At 56.3% G+C, this 18,829-nt stretch overlaps 1 protein-coding gene across 1 annotated transcript in view; it reads right to left on the minus strand.

Annotated features, from left to right (window-relative positions):
* Nucleotides 1-18,829, minus strand: part of LRIG1 (leucine rich repeats and immunoglobulin like domains 1) — a 115,456-nt gene that overhangs the window by 19,243 nt on the left and 77,384 nt on the right. Inside the window, exons 4-10 of the mRNA XM_043587892.1 lie at nucleotides 16,670-16,807; nucleotides 14,167-14,310; nucleotides 12,242-12,385; nucleotides 9,880-10,023; nucleotides 7,808-7,951; nucleotides 5,795-5,875; nucleotides 321-392 (exon numbers count right to left, since the gene is read on the minus strand). Of these exons, the coding sequence (XP_043443827.1) occupies nucleotides 321-392; nucleotides 5,795-5,875; nucleotides 7,808-7,951; nucleotides 9,880-10,023; nucleotides 12,242-12,385; nucleotides 14,167-14,310; nucleotides 16,670-16,807 (867 nt within the window). The remainder of the gene's footprint in view (nucleotides 1-320; nucleotides 393-5,794; nucleotides 5,876-7,807; nucleotides 7,952-9,879; nucleotides 10,024-12,241; nucleotides 12,386-14,166; nucleotides 14,311-16,669; nucleotides 16,808-18,829) is intronic.

Consider the following 18,829-nt stretch of genomic DNA (forward strand, 5'->3'; position numbering starts at 1 on the left):
TCACAGAGGTGAAGGGGAGGCCGGGGCCTGTGGAGGAGCCAGCGCCAGGGGGAGACAGGGTTGGAGGACGGGGGAGGGTATCCAGTCGGCAGCCGCATTCGTTAGGAACTCACCGGCCGGCCATGTGTTCTCTAACTGTTCCTGGCATAGGCAAAATAAAGGCCAAAGTTGAAGCTGACTTATAACGAGAAGGAAGCAGCTGGCGTTTCCAAATAGGCTGTTTCTCAGTTTACAAAGATGTGATTAAATTGCTAGCAGACTTCCCCGGCAGCCGCATTTGGCAGGCCTGTGGGTCAGGGAAGGTCTGGTGAGATACTCACAGGTGCTCCAGGCCCTCCAGCCCCGAGAAGGCTCTCTTAGCCACGGACTTGATCTTGTTTCCAAACAGAGTTCTGCCATTTCCAAACATCATCCAGAGACAGGGAAAAAACAAAACGCAGAACCGGAGGGGAAGAGACAAGGGAGGAACGGGAGAAAGAGAACACACAGTTAGGCCAGTGCCATCTGATAAGTCTGTCCAGTGAGGGGCAGGTGGAAATCTGACCTATGTGGAGACTACGGGTCCGAAGTATGCAGGCCTTGCCCTTCTGAAATGAAATGCTTTGATCTTTATTAGAATTTAATGTTATGACAGGATGCACCATCTCGCCTGAAAAGGCTCCTTGCGATGTTTGTGGAAATCCCCTTGTCCAGCCCGGGCTGTGCCCAAGGACCCAAGGGCCTCGTGAGAAGGAGGGGACTCATCACTGTTCCCATGAGAGGAAGCAGAGTCATGGAACGTAATGAAAACTGGAACTAAAATCCGCCACCCTCTTCTGAAAAGTGGGGGTGAAGGTTCCCCGAGCAGGCAAGAAAAGGGCAGGAAAACCGGCCTCCATCAAGATGGCTCCCCAGCGATTTGCACTGAGACATACCCAAGCAGCCAGGACGTGGCCACAGGGAGCTGCGCCCCCGCCTCTGGCAAGGCCACTCGGGGTGTGCAGGGCATGCCCTGGCGCCGTGGCCTCTTAGCAAGAGCCCAGATCTTAAATGATGCCCATGGGCCCAAGGTTCTTTAAATCGCAGATGCTTCCTAAAAGGTCAACCTCCGAGGTTATCTAATACCCAGACCCGTGGACTGCCTACCCATGAGAAAGGGCTCCTACTTCCCGGCACTTGCAATCACAACTTCAACGGAAACTCCTAAGAGTTTTCTTAGAAACCAAATTCTCGTCCCCTGCAGTGCCCATGGAAGAAATGAAGGCTTCCTCCAATAGGCTACATAAGCCAACGGACTCTCCAGTCTGTTTGGGGGATGAGGGGTTGGGGGGGGGGCACCCAGAATGCCTGGACACTGGGAACGAAAAGCATCCGTGTTCCAGTTTTCCCTCCTCTGACAGCCGACTGGGGCACTCCCTCTACCTCCTGTAGGTGCGGGCAGCCGTGAGCCCCTGAGAGTCATGCTGACAGACATGTGGGCTCTTCAACGTGACGTCCAGCCAGACTACCTAAAGGGCTAGTCAGGAACGGGGAATGCTGGGAGCCAACTCCTGCCACATCTCACCGGCTCTGGGATGGGGCTTCGTAAGGGGGCACTGCAGACAGCCTCCAGAGAGCAGCGGTCTCGTCTGGGATCCCACCGAAACCCGTGTTAAGATGGGGGTCCCCCGAGGGAAAACATCAAGTACCAGCCCCTCCCTGAAAAGGGCCAGGAAAGCAACAGGAGCCTCGAAGAAAACCAAAGATGGCAGGGCGGCCCAGGTGGCACCTGCCACATGGGCCCCGAGCGTCACCCCCCCTGCATAGGGCTCCCGGCACCACCTACACAAACCCTAGGATGCCGCCTTCGGGAAGATGGGGTCACATGCAGACAGACCGGGCCAGTGCCACAAACCACAGGAGGTGCTCCCCGCCCTGCCCCACTGCCCTCCAGGGCACCGAAAGCCTGAGGGGAACCTGCAGGGCAACCACAGGAGCTTCCGGGTACCCCCACTTGATCAGGAACAGACCCCTCCTCTCGGAGCCTGCAGCCTTCGGACAAAGCCAGCTCCTCCTGCCTCGGGGAGGATGGAGCGTTCCGAGACCCCTCTGACTGCTCCTTCTCTCGGAGGCAATCTGCGTATTTCCACTCTCTCTCCATCTGAAGCTTTGATTCTCAAACACACAGCCCAAACACGCAGAAGTCCGGCGGCCACACTAACTCTCTTCCCCTAACCACACAACTAGCCCAGCAAACACCAGCACACGGCACCAAACCCAAGTATCTGCAAGAGCCTGCCAACTTCTCACTTACTCAGATCCCCCAGGCCAGGTCACTGTGCTCCAGGCCCTAGTAAAATGTATTAACTGTTTAGTGAAATCTCCCGTAAACCAGATCCAGGAAAAAGCTGTGCTTTATTTCATGCATTACGTATTAGTCACACTGACCTCTTTTACAATGAGGGCAGACTGTTATTTCTAATGGTAACAATAGCAATAAAACAAATTCTCAATTACGTAGGGGCTAATCATCCTGCTGCGGGATTAAAATAGCCCCTTACTTTCTCTAGGCGGACATCTGGGGGCTGGGGCTCAAGCTGGCAGACGGGGACAGTTTCAATAAAGGCAGCCGTGCGCAGAACGGATGGCCGGGGCCGCGGGCCGGGTGGTGCTCATTCTGTCCACACGACAGCGGGCAGCTGAGACTCCACTGTCCCAGATCAGGGGCTCCCAGAGAAGGGACCGCAGGGCCGATATGCCTCACACCCCTGCCTCGGTGCGGACAGCGACCCTGGAAGTCAGCCGTCCACTCCTTCGTGCATCTCTAGTGCTCCCCAAGGCCTTTCAGCTCTTGCTAACACCGCCCGGCAGACGCCAGGGGAGGCCTGGTCCAGCTCACGTTCACCTCCCCACCTCTCCTCCACCTGAGACACTGAACAGCACTCCGTGGGCCCTGCCATCGCTCTGTCAACACACGGGGGAGGGCGGTCTTGCCCAGGCTGGGGGGCAGCACCCACCCAGGCCCGCCTCACGGGAGAGGCTTGGCCTCGTGGTCCAATTCCAGGTTTCCTCTAACGCTTCCCTTCGCGCATGTCACGGCCCCGCCCCGAAGAAAGCCATGGAAAGAGCTGGAACCACGGGGCAGGCACTCACACCACCCCTCGTACACACGTGGTTAAGTGCTCCTCTCTCTGCTAATCTGTGTTCCAGAAAGCCTCCCTCCCTGCTCACATACTAGGACGCTGTGCACACTTCCCAGGAGGTCTTCCACCAACATGACGACGGGGGCCCCAGTGGGAGGTGAGCATACTGACCACAGGTAAGCAGGTAACACCTGCCCTGCCAGGAAGCTCCGGTTTGAAGAGCTGTCCACATGGCTGTGTTCAGCAGGCGGAAACATTACGGGCAGGACAGCACCCACCACAGCTGCCCAGGGAAGCCTTTTAAGGTTCTGCTGCTCCCGTGTTCCCTTCTCGGCAAAGATTTTAATTTAGGTCTGGCCTCTTCCATGACAGGAAGGACCCCGGGTCCTCGAATGGGTGAAGGCAAGACTTTCTCCCTTCCCATTCTCAGGTCCCTGAAGACCTGACCCCAAGGGCTTCAAAGGCGGGCCCCACCAGGTCCAAGGGACCCAGCACCGACCGCAGCCCCACCGTGTGAATGAGTCCACGTGACGTGACCGCTCTCGAGAGGCAGCCCTTCCCTGTGCTCACACGCTGCCCTTTTCTAATGGATCCCGACACGCTTGCCACCGGGCCGCTCAGTAAGGCGGGGAGGTGTGAGGGCCACATTTCCCAGCCACGGCCACGCAAGAGAGCGTCAGGGCAGCGCGTGGAGGAGGTGGGCGGGGAGGAGAGCCAAGCAGCACCGGTCCCTTCCTTCGCTCTGCCGTTAACCGTTTACTCAACACCTTCCATACACCCGGGAGAGTGGTTTTTACCCAAGCTACGCGCCACGATCACGGTGAAGCGTGGGCTTTCCTTTCCTCCCCTTTCCCGGGGAGGACACCGCACACCACAGGCAGGTGGGGGAGCATCGCGACCCCCACGGGTGCCTGCTTCGTCACCCAGGGGTGCTGGTACTACTTCACCTCGGTCCACTGCCCCTTCCCCAGCCCCACAGGCTGAACGGGAACCCAAGTCACGGGCATCACAGCATTTGTTTTTCCATCCGGGAAGAGGATTCTTTTTTTTCTCTTGCGACGTAACCACAGTACCGTTCCGCCTAAACAACTATATATATTTAATCAGATTAAGCAACTACTATCCCCATTCCCCCAACTGTGGTGTCCTCCCTTTATTTTGAAACCTGCCAGCCCCACAATTTTGATCAGTGAGGCTGGGGGGGAGGAGGCTGGAGGTATCGTATTTCAACAAGGTCCCTGGAGTCTCAGGACCGGGTTGGTGCGGAACCCGCGCTGCCTTCCGGGAGCCTGTGTCAAACAGCACAGAGCAAGGGAGGCCCTCGGACTTAGGATCTCAGGCAGAGCTGCTGACCCTGGTCCAGCGGGTAAAAGGACGAGAGAACACAGGGGAACAGGCGGCAGCATCAGGCTGGACTCTGCAGAACCAGGAGTCCCGGCACAGGCACCCCTGCCCCTGCAGGGCAGAGCCTCTGGAGACACGTCCACCCCCGCCCCCACCCTGCCCCCGCCCCCTGTGCACACACACACCTGGCCAGGCAGGCCCCGGAGAGCAAGGCCTCCGCCCCAGGGGCACAGCCGCTGTCCTGTCCCAGCGCTTGCCGGGCAAACTGACTAGGAGGCGGGGAGGAGAGGGTGTTTTTTTAGGGAAGAGAAAGGAAGACAGAGACACGCTGGAGAAGAGCGAGAATCCTGAGACAGCCAAGAGAGCTAATCTTACTCAGAACTCTGAGTATAAATGGTGTGAAAAACCACACTTTTCAAAACCACCTCTACAGAAAGACATCCACCGCACCCCCGACAGGCTGTTCCGGAACCTTCCACCCCGCGGCTGCTTTCAGAGTATATGCTTGACACTCATACTGTGCTCAGCTCGCGGTCACCCGAGCAGGCCCGGGGAGGTGGAGCGGTGACTGCCTCTTTCTGTCTGCCCCGGACCCTTCCTCGGACTCCCCTGCCCTGTCCCAGAGGCTCCTGCGGTGGCCCACTCAGGGGGAACAGTGTGGGCTCCAGAGCCAGACCGGCCGGTCCCGACCCTCCAGAGCATGTGGTCTTGGGCAAAGGCCCTGCACCCGCGTTTCCTCAACGACAAAAAAGGTTGGAAAACAGAGCCTAACTCACGAGGTTGTTGGTTGTTAGATACAACACATGTACACACATGCCTTGCACAGTAACTGACAACTCCAGGAGGCTTAAAAAAAACAAAAACATCAGAAACCGGGAATAAAAACGAGTCATTACATTACCTGTCGTAATGACTGTTTCTGTGTGACGTTATGACTGACCACAGAAGTACTGACCAAAGACTCAAAACCGTCGATGGCACTTGGCTTTAGACATCTCACACAATTTCTAGGAATCGAGTATCAGGGCGAGACTCCTTTGTGCAAAGCAGGACAAAAAACTCAGCCGTTTCCCGGTTAGTCACAGATTCAGCGGGACAGAAAATCCAACAGGCCTCTGAACACCGGATCTTCGGCACCAAAGGAACCAACGCCCAGGGCAGTGATGAGACCACTGGCCACAGAGAAGCTGGGACGTCTTGGCTCTCTTATTCAGACTTTGCTTCCCAAACAAAGGAAGATAAATGGGAGCCAGCCCTTCTCCAGCTGAGCCCACGAAAGAGGCGGCACGGGGGAGCCTGAGAAGCACTGTGCACCCCCTCCACAGAAAGGCCAACGCCAAGATACTCACAGCTTGCTGAGACTGTCAAGCCCGGTAAAGGCGCCACTCGTGTCCTCTATTGTGCCCGAAATCTCGTTATGGTCCAGATCCCTAAGGAGGAGACGGAGAGAAGGCTCACCATCCAGCCTGAGTTCTCGACCCTCTTTAACACGAAGCGGGAAAACAGACAGACACCCGCTCTGTCACCCGATGCCCAGCTGTAACGTACGGCCAACACCAGTGTGGCCACTGTGCCACAGGAACCCCGTTCTGCACGCCTTGCGGTGCAGCCTGGCCTTCTCAGCCTTCCCGCAAAGCCAAGGCACGCCTCAAACTCACAGCCACCCCAGCTCCGTGGGCTGCTCCCCAGTTGGGTAGGGCAGGGCCCTGGGGTAAGGACAGGGTGCGGACAGCACATGGGAAACCCCCCAAGAGCAGGCATCTGACCACTGGCACTGGGAATGAGCCCGAGAGGTTTTTTGAGGCTCCTGTCTGCTCTCACACCAGCCAGAGTCCCTTTCCTAGGCTTGACTGAGAAACTGCCGAAGGCACATGGAGGAAAGAGCGAAGAAGAGGCCCCCACACGGGGTCCTCCCTGGGGCCACTCCATGCTGGCAAGTGGGTTCAGAGGCCCGAGTCGCCCCTCCTCACAGGGCCTGCACAGGCGCGGACTCGGAGCCAGGGACGACATCTGGGCGCTGAGTCAGACTTGTGACCCACTTGCCAGGGTTGGCGGATGAGGCCAACTTTTCAGCCCAGTCTCCTCCAACAATGCAGATCACAAGGCGGATGACTCAGCTCCCTCCCCCCGGCTTCCAGGGCAGAGGACAGCGCCAGGCGATGCTCCCACCTGGCGACCAAGCCCCCCTCTCTGCCCCCACCAGCAGCCCCTCCAACTTCCCCCGCCACGGTTCTTGGCTCCTACCCCTTCCTCCGCCAAACCCTGGCTGAGGCAGGCCAGGAAGAGAAAGGGACACTGCTCTTGGCCCCGTGGGAGCCTTCACAAGGAATGAGCACTGCCAGGAGGGACGGGGGCCCCCGGCTGAGAGGCACGGTGCTCCTTCTGACCTTGATCTTACAGCAGAAGGCTCGGAGCCCCGAGATTCTGCTGCTGGAAGGGACCTCTCCTTTCAGCGGGTCTCTCCTTATTATCTTCACACTGAAAGCCGGGACCCAGGGCCGCCGCTCTGTGTGCCTGTCTCCCAGTTCCTCACCCTGGCTGCCAAAGCTTTTCTCTTCTTTCTGGCTCAATCTGAATGTCTCCGGCCTTGTTATTCAGGCCGTGCAAGCGCGAAGGCTGGCTGACCTCGGCTTCAATAGCCTGGCATCCGGGCTGTTTCACACTCCCCAATAACGGCCCAGCACTGAAGCCCGCTCTGCCCTCCCGGCCAGGTGCAAGTGCACAGGGCCTCCTGTCACACTGCAACAGGCCCTCCGGGCAGTGGGGCACGCTGGGAAGGCAGCTTCAGATCTACTACGACTGTCCGTGGAAAGCCATACACCCCTCTCTGGGGGCCTGGAAGTTCTCCAGAGCCAACAAAAGACAAATCTTAACTCCCAGGAAAACATCCTGAAGCAACTTCTGGCAACCCCACCTAATAAGGAATTTGAAAGAAAATGACATGAGTGCCTCTACTTTTTCAATGGCCCTACTGAAGTTCAAGGGAAGACAGAGGAGGCCCTCGATACCTCTCTTGAAATTGGGCCTCCTGGACACGGGTTGTGAAAGCACATGGGGAAGATTCGAGACTAGAGAGACGGACCACACGGCTGCTCCCAACAAGGGGACCCCGGCATCCCAGCGAGGGCATGGCAGAATTACCGCTTGGTAACGGCAGGGTTTTGAGTCGTCGCCTCTATCGGCACCACCCTCGGGGGGACCGAGAGACGTTTCTCTGCCTCACTAGTTCTTTGCTTGACCCTCTGCACAAATCTGACTGCACAGCAACGAGAAGGGAACTCGGCAAGGTGGCATGTTTGCTCTACCCCGCCTTCCCAGCAGGGAACCCCTTCGTTCTGTCGACCCCACGATGAACGACGTACAAGACACGCAGGTTTTTGAGTCCCTTGAAGGCGCCTTCTGCGATGTGGCTGATGGAGTTGTGGCTGAGGCGCAGGATGCTCAAGCTACTCAGGTCTGCCAGGCTCTCCTCGTCCAGCCGGGTGAGATTATTGAAGGACAAAACCCTGGGGAAGGGAGGGGGAAGCGAACGTCACCAACGCGGCACAGGCTCATGCGAGGCCCAAGGGCCAGAGTGGTCGTGCAGCCAGAAACCCAGCACGGCCCCACACCCACACAGTGAGGCTCCTGGAATACTCGTGCCAGCCACGGAGACCGGACAGCAGATCAGGCTGTGAGGACGACGCAAGGTCATACAACACCAGAACCCTAGGGTTCCAATCTCTCACGCTGGGGTCCGTGCGGGGGTCCTGACTCAGGCCATCAAAGACCACTCACGACAGTGGCCCGAGACCCTGGACGGGGAGCCCAGGAGGTTCTGACGGTGAGCAAGGGAGCCCAGTGAGAGTCCCGACATCGGCCAGCAGAGGGCGCCACCAGCCGCTGCGTGGAGCCTTCCTCCCACAACAGTGCATCCGACCTGGGCGGCAGTCTCCGGTCACCTTGCCCCCATCCAGGACAGCCTATAAGCGTGACATCCTGTAAGCAGGACAGGGAACACACCCCCCCAATCACACACACCCCCAATCACACATCTTCCCCGAGCATCAGAATCAGACCTTCCTCCCAGCACGCCATCATGGCACCTTGACACCACACGGCCCTGGGTTGTTACTTAGTAGTCCTCCACCGTTGAAAAATGGGAAGTTTGGGTTGGGACAGGAAGAAGCCAAATAAACTCGGAGAAGATTTATGAGTTTTTAAAGGCAGCAGGAAGTAACATTCTTTCCCTCCTGGAGAAGTCAGTCCTGGTGTCTACCAGTCACAAAGACCTGGCAAGTGATCAAAATTACATCCTCACCTGCAATTAAAGCATTTAGCTTAAAGGAAGGGCCAGAAACGCTGGAAAGCAATCCTAAATCTGGCTCCGAGATTACCAGACGTCGGGAAAACTGACAGGCTGGTCAAGGCATTTCCATGACCTCTCTGCCCCTTGTGAAGGGGAAAGACAGCTCCACATGGGCCACCTGCCAGAGAGGGGCACTGGGAACACTCCCTCACAGGCTGCCTCAAAACCTGGGGTGCACACAGCCTCCTCACTTAGCCACTGGCCTGGCTCAGGCCCGGGCAGCAACCAGCGGAGATCAGTCCTGGGAGTTGGTGGGGGTGGGGGAGATAGGGGGGCGGCGGGAGGGCGGGCGCATGGCCTGAGGCAGGAGACGGTCAGAAGCCATTCATTCAATACCACTTGAGAAGAGCAAGCCGCACTGCCCAGAAGGTCTGGAAGCTAAATCTCAAGGGTTAACGCTAACGCACACACTCACAAAATCCAAGGGGAGTACGTTCAAGGAAAGAGACAGGACTATGGGTTTTTGCCTGAGGTAATCACGGGTTCAGTGACATACAAACTCCAGGTCAGTGTGCAGCGGGTGTGGGGAGGAGGAAGGGGGAGAAGAGGGAAAGACAGACAAAAACACCACCTGCAAAAGACTCAACACTGAGCTTAAAGCACCCCCTTGCTGGCTGGGTGAAGTCAAGACAGACACAAGACACAAGCTTGGCACTTTTAACAGCCGGTCATTTCCGTGGGTGGCTGTTGCCTACAGTCAAGCCTAGAAAAAAAGAAAATCCATCCAGATCCTCTTAAAAAAAAAGCCCACAACCACAGTGGAGTAAATTGGAACTGAGAAACCTGGAGCGTGTTAAAGGGAAGGAGCCCACATGGTGAGGATCGACTTTTTCCCTCTAAGACCACCTGTCTTCTGCACCTGTTGAGAAACAGGGGGACACCGGCACGTCCAGTGGGGGGCCGGCGGTGCCACTGTTGCAGTCAATGACCCAGTGACGCGGCACAAGGCCCGGGCTCCGAGCGCCCGCGCCGGCCGGGCCCCTGGAGGCCGCCGTGCCTCGGGCCCGGGGCCGCCCGCTCCGGAGGGTCGCCCACAGGCTCGGGCTCCCAGAGTCGCCATGCACAGGGCCGAGGTGGGACACTTACAACTCCTGCAGCCTCTGGCAGAAGCTCCAGCCGTCACGGTTGATTCGGGCGATGGAGTTGCCGCTCAGGTGGAGCTGCTGCAGGGCCGACAGGCCGTAGAGCGAGCCGCTGTTCACCTCCACCAGGCTGTTGGACTCCAGGTGCCTGCAATGACAGGGCACGGGGGTGAGGGCGGCCCCTCGGCCTCAGACACGGGCGCGGGAGACGACGGGCAAACCCGATGGGGGGCCGCCAGCGTCCAGGTGGACTCGGGGTTCAGAGGGCAAGGGGACCCTGTTAGCCGACTCCAAGGGACCCAGGTGCGCACGCGGGCGCACAGCGCCCGGCAGCAGCCGAGCCCATTAAAGGAAGAGAAGAAGACGGAATGGTGGGGGGGAGGGACCTCTTATCCCCATCTGACAGGTAACGTGACACTGAGGCAGGCAGGAGCGAGGTATGACTTCCAAGATTCAGTCCCCAGCTCAGTGGGCAGCGAGGGGCCAGAATTCGAACCCAGGTCTGGTGCCCAGAGACACCTTCGCTCTGGGGTCAGGCTACTTGGATCGATATCCTAGTTTTGCCACTTTGCTGGCTGAATGAGGCGGGAACATCTATATAATACGAAGAGACCCGAGGTGGCAACTTCACAGGGCTGATACGAGAAGCGCAGAGGAGAACGCACATCACAATTTCAGCACAGTGCCCAGCACTTAGGCCCCACCGGGTCGGTCAGGGGAGGACGTTCTTACCCTGCTTCTCGACCCTGCACACCCTAGCCCAGGACGGCCGTCCTGGACTGGCCTCTTGCATAAAACATACTAATTCCAATGTTGCCCCACGTTCAGTATCACAAGGTCTTTGGGCAACGGGGTTCCGCCCTGTCTATCTCACTTTCCACCACTGCCCAAAAGGTGAGCACGTTTATAAATAACCTCTCGGGCAACTCATCCCCCCGCACGGGATGAATCTGCTCAGACTAAAAACCAAATGGGATGTGCTAACTCCATTTTCTTCTGAGACTTCTCTTTGAACGTCGGCATACCCAGCACATAAGCACCTGGGATTCCAAGTTCAAAACGACAGTTGTAATCACGTCAAGGGCAAGTGTTTCTGAACAGATACAGAGCTGAGGCCAATCAAAGGACCGGGAAGAAGGGGACCAGCAAGACGGCACCGCTAAGGCGAATGCCCCCACCCCACAAAGTGTGTGGGTCTGGGGATGGGCGGGAAGAGGCGCTCATCAGAGACGCTTCGGATAAACGAGCAGGGTGCAGAGCCGATGAAACCGGATGTTGGGTTTTTGTTCTCTGTCTCAGCTGCAAAGATAACAAAGGATGTGAACACAGTGATGTAACTGGTAAGACTGGAAAGGAGGGGGCAGGGGGTGGGGTCCTGAGCAAATTACATCGCTGACCACAACCCAAGAAATCTCCCGTTGACAGACGTAGACACAGTGGGATACGTCCCGGAACGTGGAAATAACCACGAACAAAACTCCACACAGAAAGACCAACAAGGAGGGGTGCCCCTGGCTGGCTCAGTCGGTGGAGCGTGCCACTCTTAATCTCACAGTTCTAAGTTCAAGCCCCATGTTGTCTGCAGAGATTAAACATAAAATAATAAAAAAAAGAGAAAAGAAAAACCAACTGGGAAAGGACTGTAAGTGACCGCCCCTTGGGAGCAGAACTGGGGGGAAGAGGACAGGGGAAGGGGACCCCCGGCTGCTTTTTTACCCTCATTTTCCTCAGTTACGAGTGTATGTTACTTCCCGTTGAAAATAAACTAATTTAAATGTTTAAAAATGGAAGATCAGAGCCGCCTTTCCTGCCCTTCTCCATATGTCTTCCTGCCGTGGTTTTACGTGACTCGGCGCACAAGCGAGCTCTGGGGCCGCGCATCTGTCTGGAGAGCGCGCTCCCTGGATAAAAGCGGAACATCTGCGCCGAGCGACTTGATTAGCTCACGAAACATAAATAAATCTCCCAGGATGAACTATACATTTTAGGCCCACCTGCACATCAAGACAGATGGTCAAATCCCCAACAGGGAGACAGGGAACTTCCTGCAGCATGGGGGAGAGGGGAAGGTGTGGGGTGGGGGCCCACTCTGCACCCCGCTGCTCACGGAGGATGCGGGGTGGGGGGGGGCGGAGCCCAGCAAAACGGCTCCCTCTCCCACCTTCACCAAGCTGCTTCCCTGACCAAACCCTGGGAGAAGACGACGCTCAGCTGGGGCAGAGTCCCCGAAGACAGGGAGCCGTGCCCGGCCAGAGGCCACACGGCGGGGGCCCGGGGCCGGCTGAAGTCCGACGTGACCCCTCCGGGCAGGGGGCCGAAGGAACACACACAGGCCCGTGGCGCCCGGAACCCGGCCTCGCGCTTACAGCACGTGTATCCTGGACAGGCCCCAGAAGGCCCCGTCCGTGAGCTTGCTGATGTTGTTTCGCTGCAGCTTCAGCACCTCCAAACTCTCGAGCCCCTGGAACGTCAGGCCCTCGATGAGCCGGATCCGGTTCCTGTTGAGGTCCCTGAGGAGATGAAGACCGCGGGTTCAGAGGGCTCGCGGCACGCACCCTGCCGACGCCTCCCACCGTTCCCACGCAGGCCCAGAAGCCCAGCCGGGAGAACCGCGGCGAGGATGGCCCAGCGGGGCTGCGACGTGTCTCACGGACACTCCTGCCCGCCACGCAGGCCTGGACGCTGACCGGGCCACAGCTGGTGGAGGAAGGAGCGCACGGGGCTCCCCAGATGCTGGCCTCACCGCGCCCCCACGTGAGCAAATGCTCCACTTCCTCCCCAACTCTCCATGGCTCTGTAGTGAGGAGGTGGGTGTGACTCAGGATGTGAGCGTCTGAGGTGAGGTGTCTGTCAGCTCAGCAACAGAAATCCGTACCGGACGCCTCACCCCGGGAAAAACCGATCCACTGGGCGCCAAGTGGCAAGGACGCTTCCCACTGAAGCCACGAACGGGGTCCCTACTGATGGAGAGAAGGCAGTGCCCTCGGGTGAGGAGGGGGCTGACGCACCAGGGAAGCCCACACATTCGGCTTCCGACGCCAGTGTGACAAAACCTCAGTTGCCCGAAAGATTTCAGGAATCTGGGTGGGCTGGATCCATTAGTAACACTGGGGGAAGGGGAGGGGAGAACACAGAGCTAACCAGAAAGCCCTTGGTTTTCCCCAAATACTTCTGCAGTGTCTCATGACTCTGTCCCCCACACAACCTCCTGAGCATCAAGAGACCTTCTCCAGAGCTGAAGAGAGCAGAGTCAGAGCCTGGATCTAATGAGGGTGTGTGTGTGTGTGTGTGTGTGTGTGTGTGCACACGCGTGCACAACACAGGCAGTGAGAGCTCGGGGGGGGGGGGGGGGGGGCAGGCACACCATCTTGCTACCAAATCTGGCCCCGAACAATCGGTGCGTTCTGTTTAAACCCAGTCTCCAATATCAGCTTCTTTTCCTGAAACGGTCTCTTCTAATACAAAGAGAATACAGGAAAATGAAAAACCAGGGAACAAACGGTCCACTGGGCTCTGGAAAACAGGTTTTCCCGAATCCAACCCTGTGCCATCTTAGGAGAGCATTCGGCCTCAGATATCAAAGAACTAAACAAATAAATGCTTTCTTCAAAAAAAAAAAAATCAACTACCTCATAAGATGTAGCAGATGGAGACGGTCCATCTCAGTCTACACTAACTTCCTCTGAGACTGCTCAAAAAGTGTGGGACACCATAACGTCCACGGTACAGATTTTTTAATTTGAGAGAGAGCGCACGTGTGCAAGTGAGGAAGAGGGACAGAAGGGGAGAGAGAGTGAATCCCAAGTAGACCCCACAGTCAGTGTGAAACCCAATGCGGGGCTCGATCCCAAGACCGTGAGATCATGACCTGATCTGAAATCAGGAGTCAGACACTCAACCGACTGAGCCACCACGGTACAGATTTTATGGGTACTTTAAAAAAAACCAACACAGAAAACCCCAAGATAAATAACCCAAGCCACACAGCCTAAGCATTAGCCAGGATCAGCTCACCAGCAGGACTCCTCATTTCATTTTGCAAAGTGCCAATGAGGACAAGCATATATATCCTCAGTGGATCTTTTTCTCAGCAACCTGAGGCAGCCCACAGGCACCAGACCCGGCTTCTAATTTGCTTTTATTAGGTGTCACCACAAGGCCATTAATGACGGCGTATGTAAAGCCTGACGGGGAGTGAGGAAGGGGTCGCATTTGGAATGAGGTCCGTGGGGAACGCTGGCCTCCACAGAGTTTGGCTAACCTTAATTAAAGTGCAGGTTTCTATACTCACAGTTGCGTCAGCCTGGGTAACTTGAATGCTTTCACAGGAAGCTGGGTGATCCTGTTTTTGCTCAAGCGAAGCATTACCAGCGACCGGGACAGGCCATCAAATGCTCCCGACTCCAGGCTGCCAATGCGATTGCTTGCCAGGTTGCTGGAAGGACAGAGGACAGAAAATGAAATGGTCAGAAGGAGGCTTCCCTCACCCCGTTACAGACACCGGAGTTGCCTGGGGTGGGGAGAAGCCAAAGCAACACCCAGAGGGGTGGGTTTCCAGGGACACATCGGTCACCTAAACTCCCGGATGGGGGAGCCAGGAGACTTGGGTGTCAGCACCCTCCACTTCAGGCCCTGGTGGAAGTGTCATTTCGGCCCCCCCAACGCGCTGTGCTTGTGGCCAGGGCCTTCCGCTGGAGGGCCGGGGGGGTCAACGTCAGTCACCTCCACCCCAGCACCCTCGCACCCCAGCCAGGCCGAGCACCGGCCGTCTCCAGAGCTACCTGCAGGAGTCCCTCAACACCCCCCAACCAAGAGTTGGGGTTCAAGGTTGGTGAGAAAAGCCCTAGGAATCAGAATGTCAACTTCCAGGCGAAGGGCAGAATGGATTTACTAATTTAGACAAATAGTCTTAAATGTTAAAGTGGGTCTCACCACACAACTTGATGTGTATACAGATACATTTATACGTTTATATACACACCCACGCACACACACTTACAAATGTGTCTTAACTGATTCATTTTAATCGTTTGAAACGGTATCCAGAGAAACACTAGTGAGGGAGACCTGCACAGGATCCCTTCAATTCTGCAACGGGACGTCCACTTAGTGGATTATGGATGTAAAGGGCACCTCCCCTCACACCACACTACAATATACTAGGTTGCATCCGGGCTTTCCATGGTGCACAAATTCTATCAATAAAAAAAAAAAAGAAAGAAAAAACAGAAAGGGAAGGAATGATACACTATTCCTATCAGAAGTCACTGCCATTGGGGCACCAGGGTGGCTCAGTCGGTTAAGCATCTGACTTCGGCTCAGGTCATGATCTTGCGGTTTGTGAGTTCAGGCCCCGCATGGGGCTCTGTGCTGATAGCCTGGACTGCTTCAGATTCTGTGTGTGTGTCTCTCTCTGCCCCTCCCTCGCTCATGCTCGCTCTCTCGCTCGCTCTCTCTCTCTCTCTCTCTCTCAAAAATAAATAAAAATTAAAAAAAAAATTTTTTTTTAAGTTACTGTTACTACTTCTCCTTCCGCCTTCCCTGGACAAATGCTGCTTTTGGTAGCGCAAGGAAAAAGACCAGAGAGAGTCTGCTCCACCAAAGAAGGGAAGAGAAGCAGGCATTTCTTGCCTCCCCACCCGGCCGTGGCCCAGGCCAGGGCACAAGAGGATTCTGTGCAAATGGGGCTGGACTGTGTGTTCTTAACACTCCCCATTACAGAAGAACAGTCTGTGGGATGAAGATACACACCGGCCAGTAGCTACCAAAATAGTCCCTCCTGCTTTTGTGCAGACGGAGGTCAATGTGATTCAGTTGAGCAGTTGCTGGTTCCTTCGTCCCAAGCGAGGGAATGCCAGGCAGTGGCTGGACACTTTCGCAAAGCCCTGAGTGGGGGCTGAGCACGGTCGCACGGGCTTAACAGAGGCCAGGGCCCCCCCGTTTCCAAATCTGGTGCCTTGAGGCAGCCTTAGAAAGAAATCACGCCCCCTCCTGGGGGTCTTGGAAAATCCCTGTGCCAAGCCCTGGCCTCCCTGAGCTTAGGGGTCATAACGACCCCTAAACCAGCCTCACGGACGATCTCCAAAACGACTCAGGATCAGTAAAAGAACACAGGAAATGAAAACTCGTGTCATTTGAAGACCTCTCCGGAGCCTGGGTTTTTCGTTTCTTCCCCGAAGCACCATTTTTCTACCAACAAGCAGCAAGCTCAACAGGCTTTCACGGTTTTCCTCCCTTCTATCATCCACTGGGTGTGAGAAGGGCTAGGACGATGGGCGGACGAGACACAGACCAGCAAAGAGGACAGGGCCGGGGAAGCCGCAGAAGGGAGTCAGTGCCTGCTCGAAGAGACCGCACGCCAGGCTTCGGGGGTCAGTGCCGCAGAGGCCAGCACCCACTGCTTCAGCCTCGGCAGGGAGGTCTCCCCGCAGTGCTGTTTTCTAAGTGCCCCCCAGCCTTCTCCCCAAGCTCTCCTGGGAGGCAGCCCGGGAAAGGACGAAGAACACAGGCCCTCTATCAAGACAGACCTGTGTCTGAGGGCCAGACCCTCCCCTCAGCTGGTGGGTGTGAGAGGCCCCTTGCCAAGCTCTCCCTGGGCCCACCTCCACCCCTGCTGTCAGAGAAACGCCGCTCCTTAGGAAATGCCCTACACCTGTGCCCACGGGAGATAAGGAACCCGGACGCCCTGCCAAGGGAAGCCAGAGGGGGTCTCAGGCAGGCCACTCGGGGGGAGAAGGACACGTGCACCCCGCGTGCACGCGGGTGCTGATGGGGGGCGGGGCACGGGCACTTACAGCTCCCTGATGTGCAGCCCCTGCGGAAAGCAGGCGCTCCGGATCTCCGTGATGTTGTTTGAGCTCAGGTCCAGCACTTCCAAGGAAAGGTAAGCCTTCAGCTGACTCCCCTCCACGCTGCGAATCTTATTGTGTTGCCTAAAACACACAAATAGACAAGGGGACCTGAGCGTGTCTTTCTGCAAGGGAACCATTATTCCCCTACCCCCCCCCCGCCCCTTTTCACACGTCTTCCTCCCTGCTTTGCTCATCCAGAAAATTATAAAAGTGGTGTCACGTTTTCTTAGCGTTTATTTATTTTTGAGACAGAGAGGAAGAGCATGAGCAGGAAAGGGGGAGAGAGGGAGATCCAGAATCTGAAGCAGGCTCCAAGTTCTGAGCTGTCAGCACAGAGCCCGATGTGGGGCTTGAACCCACAAACCGCGAGATCATGGCCTGAGCCAGAGTCGGATGCTTAACCGACTGAGCCACCCAGGTGGTGCACCTGCCCTCCTTTAAAAAAAATTTTTTTTTTAATGGTGGCAGCATTCTTAAAATGAGCTCTCCCATTCTTCTTGCTGTGACCTTACCACCTGCTGGCTGGCTGCTACGGTATTGAATTCTCTGTCGATGACAAGTCTGTCCACCCAAACTCAAAGCCTAGGTTCTCCCCAAGGAGAAGCCCGCAGGAGAAATGTGGAAGGCCGTCATGCAAAGAGCAGCGAGACCACAACTCGGAACTGACCAGGGCGCTTTCCCATAAGGAATGTGGCCGGTGGAACCAGCCAGCTCCTGGTGTGGTTCTCAGTTAGCATCTTCAGAACGCAGCCCAGCCCCACCACTTAGGAGGCTGCAGGCTCCGAGGACCGAGTTCAGGTCTCATCTAACTTAATCCATCGCCATGCCCCACACATTTTGTCAGGTGTGAAGACAGGCACGAGGGATTTTTTTTTTTTTTTAAATGCCACGATTCTGACAACCTAAGGGCAACAGGAACTGGGCGCTCAGTCTAGCTGGAATTGAATCCTCCGATCTTTCCGACTCGACCCCCTTGACAGTTTTGTTCCTCGGTTTCCTCGTATGCAAGATGGGGCCACCGCCCCTTATTTCAGGCATACGGGAGACCCACTAAAGCAGACGTTAACCCAAGCGTTCGGAGTGTTTAACCCCTGCCCAAGGAAGGCAGTCTACCACCGTGACTTACTCGCACGTGTCGTCCTCCTGAAAAACCCACGGTCTAACCAACCGGCCAGTACCGGTTGATCAGGAGAAAGACAAGAAACACGGACAACGGCTGCAGGACCTGGGGTGGCCCCCACCGTGGATTTGGCTCCGTGGGGCAGATTCAAACCCCAGCAGCCCTCATCCCAATATTCAGATACTTCAAAATCTGCTGGGGTTGTGCTGGTTCCAGGCCCTCACTCGGGCCAGTTCCTGAGTGAACAGTGTCAGGGGCCCCGGCCAATCAAAGCATTCTTGAACACAACACGAGTAAGCCAGGCGTCGCGTACCCAGTGGCACCTCTTTTAAACACACGCTTGGCCAAATCGGTTCCAAGAGGCATAAACGAGGCTCTCTCTCCCAGAAGCCCTGGGGCTGCTTGTCCGCTCCTTTGTGTTTTCACAACTCTCCCAGGCCCTGAACCCAACACCCAATTACAGGGGCACAACTCCAGACACGGGGAAGTCTCCCCAGAATGAAAGGCCGCTTTTCCCTTCGTGTCCCCTCCCCACCCCCCCAGAAGCTATTTCCTTTGAGTTCTTTACAATGTGTCTAATAGAGATGGTCTCTTCAGTTTTCTGACTCCAAAAGAAGAAGAAAAAAAGAAAAGAAAACCTTTATTATGTTAAGTATGGGAAAGAAAGAACAAGAAATAAAGGCAGAGCTGAGCCTCGTCCAGAAACTGTGAATGCAGGACCAAGGAGCCAGGAAGAGACGATGTGAAAGCAGGCAAGGAGCCCCAGTGCGGCCCCGAAGTGGGGCAGAAAGGGACCGTGCACACAGCAAGGGCCCACGGGACAGCTGCGAGCCCCCCGACATTTCTCTCACTGTGCCTCGTCTCTCAGTCTCTGCCTTTCATCTTACACCTGTCTTTGTCTTTCTTGCCAGTCTGTTTATTTAGCGACTCCAGCACGTTCTGTGGGGCACCAGCCCCACTCTGGAGGAAGGCTACTGTCATGA

This window comes from Prionailurus bengalensis, chromosome A2, assembly GCF_016509475.1.
Source record: "Prionailurus bengalensis isolate Pbe53 chromosome A2, Fcat_Pben_1.1_paternal_pri, whole genome shotgun sequence".
Taxonomy (NCBI): Eukaryota; Metazoa; Chordata; class Mammalia; order Carnivora; family Felidae; genus Prionailurus; species Prionailurus bengalensis.